The sequence below is a fragment of the Triticum aestivum genome, chromosome 4A, assembly GCF_018294505.1.
Source record: "Triticum aestivum cultivar Chinese Spring chromosome 4A, IWGSC CS RefSeq v2.1, whole genome shotgun sequence".
Taxonomy (NCBI): Eukaryota; Viridiplantae; Streptophyta; class Magnoliopsida; order Poales; family Poaceae; genus Triticum; species Triticum aestivum.
The window spans coordinates 752,745,264-752,759,645 of NC_057803.1; the positions used below are offsets into that span (position 1 = coordinate 752,745,264).

The 14,382-nt window shown below is 40.8% G+C and overlaps 1 protein-coding gene across 1 annotated transcript in view; it reads right to left on the bottom strand.

The window, feature by feature from the left end:
- LOC123084629 (uncharacterized) overlaps nucleotides 1–14,382 on the bottom strand; it is a 42,667-nt gene that overhangs the window by 18,583 nt on the left and 9,702 nt on the right. Inside the window, exons 10-11 of the mRNA XM_044506122.1 lie at nucleotides 13,100–13,250; nucleotides 12,443–12,982 (exon numbers count right to left, since the gene is read on the bottom strand). Coding sequence (XP_044362057.1) covers nucleotides 12,443–12,982; nucleotides 13,100–13,250 — 691 coding nt within the window. The remainder of the gene's footprint in view (nucleotides 1–12,442; nucleotides 12,983–13,099; nucleotides 13,251–14,382) is intronic.

Below are 14,382 nucleotides of genomic sequence, written 5' to 3' on the forward strand. Positions count from 1 at the left end.
TCCCCCTCCGGCGGAGCACCGACGAAGGCTCCAAGATGGGATCTCGCGGATATAGCAGGTTGCGGCGGTAGAAATAGTTTTTCGTGGTGCTCCTGGATGTTTTCGGGGTACATAGATATATGTAGGTGAATGAGGTAGGTCAGGGGAGCCACGAGGGGTCAACGAGGGTGGGGGGGGGGGAGCCCACCCCCCTAGGGCGCGCCAGGCACCCTCGTGGCCACCTCGACTGCTTCTTGACGTTCACTACAAGTCTCCTGGATTGCGTTTGTTCCAAAAAGATCGCTCCCGAAGGTTTCATTCCATTAGGACTCCATTTGATATTCCTTTTCTTTGAAACACTGAATATGCAAAAAAACAGCAATTCGGGCTGGGCCTTCGGTTAGTAGGTTAGTCCCAAAAATGGTATAAAAGTCTAACGTAAAGCCCATAAACATCCAAAGTGGGTAATATAATAGCATGGATCAATCAAAAATTATAGATACGTTGGAGACGTATCAAGCATCCCCAAGCTTAATTCCTGCTCGTCCTCGAGTAGGTAAATGATAAAAACAGAATTTTTGATGTGGAATGCTACCTATCATTTTTCTCAATGTAATTTGCTTTATTGAGGCATGAATGTTCAGATCCAAATGATTCAAGATAAAAGTTCATAAAACATAATAATAGTAATACTTCAAGCATACTAACAAGTAATCATGTCTTATCAAAATAGCATAGCCAAAGAAAGCTCATCCCTACGAAATCATATAGTTAGGCCATGCTTCATTTTCATCACAAAAAATACTCCCGTCATGCACAACTCCGGTTTCAGCCAAGCAATTGGTTCATACTTTTTAACACTCTTCAGCTTTTTCAACTCTCATGAGCGCAAGTCATGGACATAGCACTATATGTGGAATAGGGTGGTGGTTGTGAAGACAAAAACGGAGAAGATAGTCTCACATCAAATAGGCGTATCAACGGGCTATGGAGATGCCCATTAATAGGTATCAATGCGAGTGAGTAGGGATTGCCATGCAACGGATGCACTAGAGCTATAAATATATGAAAGCTCAACAAAAGAAACTAAGTGGGTGTGCATCCAACTTTCTTGCTCACAAAGACCTAGGGCATTTTGAGGAAGCCCATCATTGGAATATACAAGCCAAGTTCTATAATGAAAAATTTCCACTAATATATGGAAGTGACAACATAGGAGACTCTCTATCATGAAGATCATGGTGCTACTTTGAAGCACAAGTGTGGAAAAAGATAGTAACATTGTCCCTTCTCTCTTTTCTCTCATTATTTTTTTTATTTGTGGGCTTCTTTGGCCTCTCTTTTTTTATTTGGGCTTCTTTGGCCTCTTTTATTTTTATAAAGTCCGAAGTCTCATCCCGACTTGTGGGGGAATCATAGTCTTCATCATCCTTTCCTCACTTGGGACAATGCTCTAATAATGAAGATCATCACACTTTTATTGATTTACAACTCAAGAATTACAACTCAATACTTAGAACAAAATATGACTCTACGTGAATGCCTCCAGCGGTGTACCGGGATATGCAATGAATCAAGAGTGACATGTATGAAAAATTATGGAGGTAGCCTTGCCACAAATACGATGTCAACTACATGATCATGCAAAGAGCAATATGACAATGATGGGGCATGTCATAATAAATGGAATGGTGGAAAGTTGCATGGCAATATATCTCGGAATGGCTATGGAAATGCCATAATAGGTAGGTATGGTGGCTGTTTTGAGGAAGGTAAATGGTGGGTGCATGATACCGGCGAAAGTTGTGCGGCATAATAGAGGCTAGCAATGGTGGAAGGGTGAGAGTGCGTATAATCCATGGACTCACATTAGTCATAAAGAACTCATATACTTATTGCAAAAGTTTACTTGCCCTCGAAGCAAAGTACTACTACGCATGCTCCTAGGGGAAGAGTTGGTAGGACTTAACCATCGCGCGATCCCGACCTCCACACATAAGGAAGACAATTAAAAGAGCACCTCATGCAACAAATTTGTCACACAACTTTTACCATACGTGCATGCTACGGGACTTGCCAACCTTAACACAAGTATTTCTCAATTTCATAATTTCCCAATTAGCATGACTCTAACATTACCACCTTTATATCTCAAAACAATTATCAAGCATCAAATTGATCATACTGTTTAATGCACTTTCTATGATAGTTTTTATCATACCCAACTTGGATGCCCATCATATTAGGACCAATTTTATAACCGTAGAAAATACCATGTTGTTATAAAAGTCTCTCAAAATAATATAATTGAAGCATGAGAGATTAATAATTTTTACAAAATTAAGCCACCGCCGTGCTCTAAAAAGATATAAGTGAAGCACTGATGACCCACAAGTATAGGGGATCTATCGTAGTCCTTTCGATAAGTAAGAGTGTCGAACCCAACGAGAAGCAGAAGGAAATGATAAGCGGTTTTCAGCAAGGTATTCTCTGCAAGTACTGAAATAAGTGGTAACAGATAGTTTTGTGATAAGATAAATGGTAACGAGCAACAAGTAAATAAAGTAAATAAAGTGCAGCAAGGTGGCCCAATCCTTTTTGTAGCAAAGGACAAGCCTGGACAAACTCTTATAATAGGAAAAGCGCTCCCGAGGACACATGGGAATATCGTCAAGCTAGTTTTCATCACGCTCATATGATTCGCGTTCGGTACTTTGATAATTTGATATGTGGGTGGACCGGTGCTTGGGTACTGCCCTTACTTGGACAAGCATCCCACTTATGATTAACCTCTATTGCAAGCATCCGCAACTACAACAAAAGTATTAAGGTAAACCTAACCATAGCATGAAACATATGGATCCAAATCAGCCCCTTACGAAGCAATGCATAAACTAGGGTTTAAGCTTCTGTCACTCTAGCAACCCATCATCTACTTATTACTTCCCAATGCCTTCCTCTAGGCCCAAATAATGGTGAAGTGTTATGTAGTCGACGTTCACATAACACCACTAGAGGTTAGACAACATACATCTTATCAAAATATCGAACGAATACCAAATTCACATGACTACTAATAGCAAGACTTCTCCCTTGTCCTCAGGAACAAATGTAACTACTCATAAAGCATATTCATGTTCATAATCAGAGGGGATATAATGTGCATAAAGGATCTGAACATATGATCTTCCACCAAATAAACCAACTAGCATCAACTACAAGGAGTAATCAACACTACTAGCAACCTACTAGCACCAATCCCGGAAGGTTGCTTCTTATGTTTTTCTCATCGAAAGACTTCATATAGGAGAAGATGGGCGTCAGAGAGCCACCAAAGGGCCCACGAGGTAGGGGCGAGCCCAGGGGGGAGGGGCGCGCCCCCCACCCTCGTGAGCAGGGTGTGGGCCCCCTGGCCTTCATCTTTGGCGATGATTTTTCTTTATTTCTTTTAAGATATTCCGTGGAGTTTCAGGACTTTTGGAGTTGCGCAGAATAGGTCTCCAATATTTGCTCCTTTTCCAGCCAGAATTCCAGCTGCCAGCATTCCCCCTCTTCATGGTAAACCTTGTAAAATAAGAGAGAATAGCCATAAGTATTGTGACATATCGTGAAATAACAGCCCATAATGCGATAAATATCGATATAAAAGCATGATGCAAAATGGACGTATCGACTCCCCCAAGCTTAGACCTCACTTGTCCTCAAGCGAAAAGCTGATAACAATAAATATGTCCTCATGTTTAGAAGTAGAGGCGTCGATAAAAATAAAATACGGACATGAAGGCATCATGATTATTTTCATAACAGCAACATATATATATTTGTCATATGATTACTTATGTTCAAGTGATGATCCTTTCACAAAGCCAAAGTATGAATCATAAACCTTATTGAGCACCAACAAATTATACCTTCAGTCATTGAAGCAATTGCAATTTATCATAACATCGGAAAGAGTCTATGTCAGAGCTTAAAAGCAAGTCCACATACTCAACTATCACTTAGTCCTTCATAATCGCTAACACTCACGCGATACTTGTGGTTATGGAGTTTTAATCGGACATAGAGAAAGATAGGGGCTTGTAGTTTTGCCCCACAACCTTTTACCTCAAGGGTAATGGTAACAATAATAATTCATGCTCCCCCACATCCAATTAGATATATATATCATGTTCTTTCCAACATGCTGAGCTTGCCAAAGGATAAAATGAAAAAGGAAAGGTGAAGATCACCGTGACTCTTGCATAAAGTAGAGGATAATAATAAAATATAGGCCCTTCGCAGAGGGAAGCAGAGGTTGTCATGCGCGTTTAGGGTTGATGAACAAAATTCTAATGCAAAAGAACGTCACTTTACATTGCCCCTTGTATGTGAACCTTTATTATGCAGTCCGTCGCTCTTATTGCGTCCACAACAAGTTCGTGCAAAGTTTATTTTCTCCGCACTAATAAGTCATGCATATTTAGAGAGCAATTTTTATTGCTTGCACCGATGACAACTTACTTGAAGGATCTTACTCAATCCATAGGTAGACATGGTGGACTCTCATGGCAAAACTGGTTTAAGGGTATTTGGAAGCACAAGTAGTATTTCTACTTAGTGCTGAGAATTTGGCTAGCATGAGGGGGAAAGGCAAGCTCAACACGGTAGAGGAACCATGACAACATACTTTATCTCAGATGTAAGAAAACATAACTCATTATATTGTCTTCCTTGTCCAACATCAACTCTTTAGCATGTCATATTTTAATGAGTGCTCCCAATCATAAAAGATGTCAATGATAATATATCTATATGTGAAACCTCTCTTTCCTTATTACTTCCTATTAATTGCAACGATGACCAAAGCTATATTTGCTAACTCCCAACAACTTTAAATCATCATACTCTTTCTATGTGAAGTCATTACTTTCAATAAGATCAATATGAACTCTTGATTCTTTTTATTCTTTTTTTTATATTCACCCAAGATCATGGCAAAATAATCAAGCCCTTGACCCAACACTAATCTTTATTATATAAAGCTCACGGACTCGATTGCATAGAGGGATCATAAAGCAAAACTCAAAACTAGATCGTGCCATGACTTTATTCTACTAAATCAAGATACTACTAATAGGATCGAACTAAGAAAAACGGTAAAGATAGGAGTTGTGATGGTGATACGATACCGGGGCACCTCCCCCAAGCTTGGCAGTTGCCAAGGGGAGTGCCCATACCCATGTGATTATATCTCCTTCTTTGTTGTTGGCGGTGGAGGGGTTGTTGATGATGGAAGCTTGTCGTCCACCTTCCATGGCATAGGCTCACCCTCATAGAAGGATGATCGAGTCTCCGGAATCCTCAAATCTGCAACAGAAATAGCTCGAAACAAAAACAGAGGATATTTGCGTGATACGGTCATCAAAACCTTCGGGAGAATATATAATGAATTTTTGCCGACCAAAATACGTATCGTGCAAGAAAACGGAGTCCGGAGGGCACACGGGGTGCTCACGAGCTAGGGGGGTGTGCCCAGGGGGGTAGGGCGCGCCCTCCACCCTCGTGGAGTCCTCGTGTCCTCCCCGGACTGCTACTTATTTTTCAATTTTTCTAAATATTCCAAAACAGGGAAATATTGCTTTAAAAATTGTTTTGGGGTCGGTTTACTTACCGTACCACATACCTATTCCTTTTCGGAGTCTGGAACGTTTTGGAAAGTGTCCCTTATGTATTCCTCCGGGGTTACAGTTTCAATAATATTGGTTTCAACATTTATGGGATTACCTGAGATATAATGTTTGATTCTTTGACCGTTTACCACCTTCGGATTTGTGCCTGCGAAGTTGTTGATTTTTATGGCACCAGAACGATAGACCTCCTCGATAACGTAAGGACCTTCCCATTTGGAGAGAAGTTTTCCTGCAAAAAATCTTAAAAGAGAGTTGTATAGCAATACATAGTCACCTACATTAAACTCACGCTTTTGTATCCTTTTATCATGCCACCTTTTAACTTTTTCCTTAAACAACTTGGCATTTTCATAAGCTTGGGTTCTTCATTCATCAAGTGAGCTAATATCAAACAACCTCTTCTCACCGGCAAGTTTGAAGTCATAATTGAGCTCTTTGATAGCCTAATATGCCTCATGTTCTAATTCAAGAGGTAAATGACATGCTTTTCCATAAACCATTTTATACGGAGACATACCCATAGGATTTTTGTACGCATTTCTATAGGCCCATAATGCATCATTCAGTTTTTTGGACCAATTCTTTCTAGACCTATTGACAGTCTTTTGCAAAATTAATTTGAGCTCTCTATTGCTCAACTCTACCTGACCACTAGACTGCGGGTGATAAGGAGATGCAATTCTATGATTAACATCGTATTTAGCAAGCATCTTACGGAAAGCACCATGAATAAAGTGTGAACCACCATCAGTCATTAAGTATCTAGGGACTCCAAACCTTGGAAAAATAACTTCCTTAAGCATTTTAATAGAAGTGTTATGATCAGCACTACTAGTTGGAATAGCTTCTACCCACTTAGTAACGTAATCAACAACCACTAAAATATGAGTGTAACCATTAGAGGCAGGAAAAGGTCCCATCTAATCAAAGCCCCAAACATCAAATGGCTCAATAACAAGTGAATAATTCATAGGCATTTCTTGATGTCTACTGATATTACCAATTCTTTGACATTCATCGCAAGATAAAACAAACTTACGGGCATCCTTGAAGAGAGTAGGCCAATAAAAACCCAGATTGCAATACCTTATGTGCAGTTCTATCTCCAGCGTGGTGTCCTCCATATGCTTCGGAGTGACACTTGCGTAGGATCTGTTCCTGTTCATGCTCAGGTACACAAAGTCTAATAACACCATCTACTCCTTCTTTATAAAGATGTGGGTCATCCCAAAAGTAATGTCTCAAATCATAAAAGAACTTTTTCTTTTGTTGGTATGTGAAGCTAGGTGGTATAAATTTAGCAACAATATAATTAGCATAATCAGCATACCACGGAGTGCTACGAGAAGTACTTATGACATTTAATTGCTCATCAGGAAAGCTATCATCAATAGGTAGTGGGTCATCAAGAACATTCTCTAACCTAGATAAGTTGTCTGCAACTGGGTTCTCAGCTCCTTTTCTATCAACAATATGCAAATCAAATTCTTGCAGCAAGAGAACCCATCTAATAAGTCTAGGTTTAGCATCTTTCTTTCCATAAGATATTTAATAGCAGCATGATCGGTGTGAATAGTTACTTTAGAATCAACAATATAGGGTCTGAATTTATCACAAGCAAACACAACTGCTAAGAGTTCCTTGTCAGTAATAGCATAATTTCTTTGAGGATTGTCTAGAGTATTACTAGCATAATGGATAACATTTAATTTCTTATCAACTCTTTGCCCTCGAACAGCACCTACAGCATAATCACTAACATCACACATAATTTCAAAGGGTAAATTCCAATCAGGTGGCTGAACAATAGTTGCAGAGAATAATGCTTTCTTAAGTATTTCAAATGCTTCTACACAATCATCATCAAAGACAAATGGTACATCTTTTTGTAATAAATTAGTCAGAGGCCGAGAAATTTTCGAGAAGTCCTTAATGAACCTCCTATAAAATCCGGCGTGACCAAGGAAACTTCTTATACCTTTGATGTCCTTGGGACATGGCATCTTTTCAATAGTGTCAACCTTGGCTTTATCAACTTCAATACCTCTTTCAGAAATTTTGTGCCCCAAGACAATACCTTCATTAACCATAAAGTGGCACTTTTCCCAATTCAAGACAAGATTAGTTTCTTCACATCTCTGCAAAACTCGATCAAGATTGCTCAAGCAATCATCAAAAGAGGAACCATAGACGGAAAAGTCGTCCATGAAAACCTCACAAATCTTTTCACAAAAATCAGAGAATATAGCCATCATGCATCTTTGAAAGGTAGCAGGTGCATTACATAAACCATAAGGCATACGTCTATAAGAAAAAGTACCAAAAGGACATGTAAAAGTAGTCTTTGATTGATCTTTAGCCGACACAGGTATTTGAGAGAAACCAGAATAACCATCTAGAAAGCAATAATGTGTATATTTGCATAATCTTTCTAGCATTTGATCAATAAAAGGTAAGGGGTAATGATCTTTCTTAGTAGCTTTATTTAATTTGCGGAAATCAATTACCAGCCTATAACCTGTGATAATTCTTTGCGGGATCAATTCATCTTTATCATTAGGGACAACAGTAATACCTCCCTTCTTAGGGACACAATGGACATGACTTACCCACTAACTATCAGCAACGGGATAAATTATACCTGCCTCCAGAAGCTTGAGTATTTCCCTTCTTACCACTTCTTTCATTTTAGGATTCAAACGTCGTTGAGGATCACAAACTGGTTTGGCATCAGCTTCCAAATTTATTTTATGTTGACATAGAGTGGGACTGATGCCCTTAAGATCATCCAGAGTATTTCCAATAGCGGCACGGTGCTTTTTCAGAGTTTTCAATAATCTTTCTTCTTCATGCTCTGAAAGGTTAGCACTAATAATAACAGGATATATTTTCTTTTCATCAAGATAAGCATACTTAAGATTATCAGGCAACGGTTTAAGCTCAAACACGGGATCACCCTTGGGTGGAGGAGGATCCCCTAGGATTTCAACAGGAAAATTGTGTTTCAGAATAGGTTTCTGTTTAAAGAATACTTCATCTATTTCCCTTCTTTCATTCATGAACATCTCATTTTCATGGTCTAGCAAATAGTGTTCTAAAGGATCACTAGGAGGTACAGCAATAGAAGCAAGACCAATAATTTCATCCTTACTAGGCAATTCTTCCTCACGATGTTGTTTACTAAATTTAGAGAAATTAAACTCATGAACCATATCATCCAAGCCAATAGTAACAACATTCTTTTCGCAGTATATCTTAGCATTAACAGTATTTAAGAAGGGTCTACCAAATATAATGGGACAAAAGCTATCTTGTGGAGAACCACGAACAAGAAAATCAGTGGGATATTTGGTTTTCCCACACAAGACTTCAACATCTCTAACAATTCCCATTGCAGATATAGTATCTCCATTGGCAAGTTTAATTGTAACATCAATATCTTCTAACTCAGCAGGTGCGATATCATGCATAATTTCTTTATATAAGTCAATGGGTATAACACTAGCACTAGAACCCATATCACATAAGCCATGATAACAATGATCTCCTATTTTAACAGAAATAACAGGCACGCCTACCACGGGTCTATGTTTATCTCTATCGCAGGGTTTAGCAATTCTAGCAGTTTCACCAGAGAATTCAATGACATGCCCATCAATATTACCGGACAAGAAATCTTTAACAATAGCAATATTATGTTCTACTTTGACTTTCTCAGGAGGTGTATAAGTTCTAGTATTGCTTTTACGAAGAACATTTGAAGCTTTAGCATGATCCTTTACTCTAGCAGGGAAAGGTGGTTTCTCAACATAAGAGGTAGGAACAATAGGATCATTATAAGTGATGGTTTCTTCTTCAACTTTAATAGGTGCAGCTACTTTTACTTCTATGGGAGGATGATATTTAAACCACTTCTCCTTGGGGAGATCAACATAAGTAGCAAAAGATTCACAGAAAGAGGCTACTATCTCAGAGTCAAGTCCATATTTAGTGCTAAACTTACTGAAAATATCGGTATCCATAAAAGATTTAACACAATCAAACTTAGGTGTCATACCTGACTCCTTACCTTCGTCGAGGTCCCAATCTTCAGAGTTGCGTTTAATTCTATCCAATAAATTCCATCTGAATTCAATAGGCTTCATCATAAAAGATCCAGCACAAGAAGTATCGAGCATGGTTTTATTATTATCAGAGAGCCGAGCATAAAAATTCTGAAGAATTGTCAATTTTGAGAGCTCATGATTGGGGCATGAATATAACATGGATTTAAGCCTCCCCCAAGCTTGAGCGATGATTTCTCCTTCGCGAGGCCAAAAATTATATATATAATTGCGATCACGATGAACAAGATGCATAGGGTAATACTTTTGATGAAATTCCAGTTTCACTCTTTTATAGTTCCATGATCTCATATCATCACATAGCCTATACCATGTCGATGCGTCTCCCTTCAAAGATAAAGGGAAAGCCTTCTTCTTAACAACATCATCGGGTATACCTGCAAGCTTAAATAATCCACAAATATCATCCAAATAGCGTAGATGCTCGTCAGGATGCTTTGTTCCATCTCCTGTAAAAGTATTAGCCAACAGTTTTTCCATAATACCCGAAGGAATTTAAAAAGGAGTTTCATTTTCAATAGGTTCAGTAGGTTGAGGAGCAACTCTTTGCTCTACTGGACGGGGTGAAGATACCCCGAACAAGCCCCTCAGAGATTCACTATCCATAGTAACAAGTGATAGAAAATTTCAGCACACTATATAAATTCTTCCTTACCAAAGGCGCTACACTCCCAGCAACGGTGCCAGAAAAGAGTCTTGATGACCCACAGGTATAGGGGATCTATCGTAGTCCTTTCGATAAGTAAGAGTGTCGAACCCAACGAGGAGCAGAAGGAAATGATAAGCGGTTTTCAGCAAGGTATTCTCTGCAAGTACTGAAATAAGTGGTAACAGATAGTTTTGTGATAAGATAAATGGTAACGAGCAACAAGTAACAAAAGTAAATAAAGTGCAGCAAGGTGGCCCAATCCTTTTTGTAGCAAAGGACAAGCCTGGACAAACTCTTATAATAGGAAAAGCGCTCCCGATGACACATGGGAATATCGTTAAGCTAGTTTTCATCACGCTCATATGATTCGCGTTCGGTACTTTGATAATTTGATATGTGGGTGGACCGGTGCTTGGGTACTGCCCTTACTTGGACAAGCATCCCACTTATGATTAACCTCTGTTGCAAGCATCCGCAACTACAACAAAAGTATTAAGGTAAACCTAACCATAGCATGAAACATATGGATCCAAATCAGCCCCTTACGAAGCAACGCATAAACTAGGGTTTAAGCTTCTGTCAATCTAGCAACCCATCATCTACTTATTACTTCCCAATGCCTTCCTCTAGGCCCAAATAATGGTGAAGTGTTATGTAGTCGACGTTCACATAACACCACTAGAGGTTAGACAACATATATCTTATCAAAATATCGAACGAATACCAAATTCACATGACTACTAATAGCAAGACTTCTCCCTTGTCCTCAGGAACAAACGTAACTACTCACAAAGCATATTCATGTTCATAATCAGAGGGGATATAATGTGCATAAAGGATCTGAACATATGATCTTCCACCAAATAAACCAACTAGCATCAACTACAAGGAGTAATCAACACTACTAGCAACCTACTAGCACCAATCCCGGACTTGGAGACAAGAATTGGATACAAGAGATGAACTAGGGTTTGGAGATGAGATGGTGCTGGTGAAGATGTTGATGGAGATTGCCCTCTCCCGATGAGAGGAGCATTGGTGATGACGATGGTGATGATTTCCCCCTCCCGGAGGGAAGTGTCCCCGGCAGAACAGCTCTGCCGGAGCCCTAGGTTGGTTCCGCCAAGGTTCCGCCTCGTGGCGGCGGAGTCTCATCCCGAAAGGTTGCTTCTTATTTTTTTTCTCATCGAAAGACTTCATATAGGAGAAGATGGGCGTCGGAGAGCCACCAGAGGGCCCACGAGGTAGGGGGGCGCGCCCAGGGGGGAGGGGCACGCCCCCCACCCTCGTGAGCAGGGTGTGGGCCCCCTGGCCTTCATCTTTGGCGACGATTTTTATTTATTTCTTTTAAGATATTCCGTGGAGTTTCAGGACTTTTGGAGTTGCGCAGAATAGGTCTCCAATATTTGCTCCTTTTCCAGCCAGAATTCCAGCTGCCGGCATTCCCCCTCTTCATGGTAAATCTTGTAAAATAAGAGAGAATAGGCATAAGTATTGTGACATATCGTGAAATAACAACCCATAATGCGATAAATATCGATATAAAAGCATGATGCAAAATGGACGTATCAAGCACTAGAGCAAAATTCTCTAGCTCGAAAGATATAAGTGAAGCACATAGAGTATTCTAATAAATTCCGAATCATGTGTGTCTCTCCCAAAATGTGTGTATATCAAGGATGATTGTGGTAAACTAAAAAGCAAAGACTCATATCATACAAAACGCTCCACGCAAAACACATATCATGTGACGAATAAAAATATAACTCCAAGTAAAGTTACCGATAGACGAAGACGAAAGAGGGGATGCCTTCCGGGGCATCCGCAAGCTTAGGGTTTTGGTTGTCCTTGAATTATCTTGGGGTTCCATGGCATCCCCAAGTTTAGGTTCTTGCCACTCCTTATTCCATAGTCCATCAAATCTTTACCCAAAACTTGAAAACTTCACAACACAAAACTCAACAGGAAATCTCATGAGCTCCGTTAGTGCAAGAAAGAAAAGCCACCACATGGGGTACTGTATCATACTCGACGGTGATGTGATCTTTGTCAACATCGAGGAGGTCGTATCCACCCAACTCGACACTATACAACGTGAAGAATTCACCGCTATCCGAAGGCAAGGACGGCGGTAGTACATGCTGCTGCTTATTGGGTATTATTGTGAGTGTGAGGGTATAGGCACACCTTGATGGCACAACGCTGCAGATCGGCTTCTTTGTCAAGTACATCTTGGGTCTGTTGGCCACAATCATGAATGCGGCGGGATCGTTTCCCTTGTTGTCTAGCCTCAACGAGCAGGAACTCATGGCCTTTTTCTTTATGAAAGGTAGGAAGCAAAGCTCCAGTGGGTCGGTGTCAAGCAGTGAATCACTGTGAATCAAAGTTTCTGTTTTGTTCAGAGTATTTACGATATTCTCCATGGTGGGTCTTTTGTGTCTACTAGCCTCCACGCACTTGAACGCTATTTTCAGGCATTTCTTAACTTGTTGGCAGTATCCTTCAACTGATGTGCCCTTCACTGTTTTTTGTAACCTCTTCCTCCAATTTACACATACCTATGAAATTGGAATAAATACCACACAAAATTAATGTTAAAACACACTGAATTTTATTACTACAAGAAATGATCATGAATGATGCAAAGATATTTCCAAAAAAAGAAGAAATTTTACCCGATCAATGAACCCCTTAGAGGACATCTCAAGGCTTCCCAAACTATACCTATTCCCGGTCATGATCTCTATTATTACAACACCCAGGCTGTATATATCATACCATTTTGTCGCTATTTGTTTCTCAACAAATTCTGGCGGCATATATTCACTGGGTGCAGTCAGATGAGAAATATTAAGATACAGCCAGTGTAAAGAAAACGCTAATTTAAACTATTACTTGAAACAAAATTGAAATTAACTCACGGTGATCCAACTTTAGCCTGTGGCACATAGTGTTGTTGTATAAGCATCCCTCTTTGTAAATATTTATGGTCATAGATGATGTTTGATTTTTTTTAGAAAAGGAGGATGACCCCCGGCCTCTGCATCTGGGAGATGCATACGGCCACTTTATTGATTATTCTCGAGGACCTTACAAAGTATTACAATAATGTGCCTGAATCCACCATCTTGGCAACATATGCCGCTACTCCTATTCAAAATGATGAAGGGGTGCTAGCTAGGCCACTACCCAAACCACTCACCTAAGCCTAACATCAAAAGCCGGAAGCCGAAACTCATTCCGAAGCCCTAGCCGAGCCACATACCGGGTCTGGGGCACAATCCGGTCAGACGCACTGGTGTGTCGTCGCCGCCATCTTCCACAGGTCCGTCTTCAGATCATATTGAGGCTTCTACCTTGTCTGGCCACTCTGCCATCAACGCCCCCATGACGCCAGACAGCTTCCTCCTCCTGCACGAGTCCATCTCCACGCATTAGACGCCGAGTCTCCACAGCACCATGCCGTCGAGATCCGCCACCATCAATGTGTAAGATGAAGCACCGCTCCACCAAAGTCGCCGTCCTCTAGTCCCTCGAGTCCGTGTGCACCTCCAAGAATGACGCCCCCAGGGGGAAACGACACCAGAGAGCCGCCGTCATCCGATCTACTGATCTAGGGTTTTCCCAGAAGGTAGTAGAGAGTGGCCTTGAACATCTCCACGGCGATGCCTTCAGGAAGGGAACGACGCAGACAGCATCGCCATCGCCGGCTTGGCAATAGCCAATAGCAGGTTTTCACCCAGATCTGATCGAAGACCTCCATCTCTCATGCACGGGTCGTCGCCGTCCTTGCTGGGATCTGGATGATCCCGCTAGCCAGATCTCAGCATGGAGACGCCCCCCACCGAGATCCGCCGGCCGAGCAGGGGAGGCCGAGGCCGCGCCCACAGGATCAGATCCACGATGGATCCAAGCCCACGCCGCCGCCCCGGAGTCAGCCCCGCGCGCAGCCGCCATC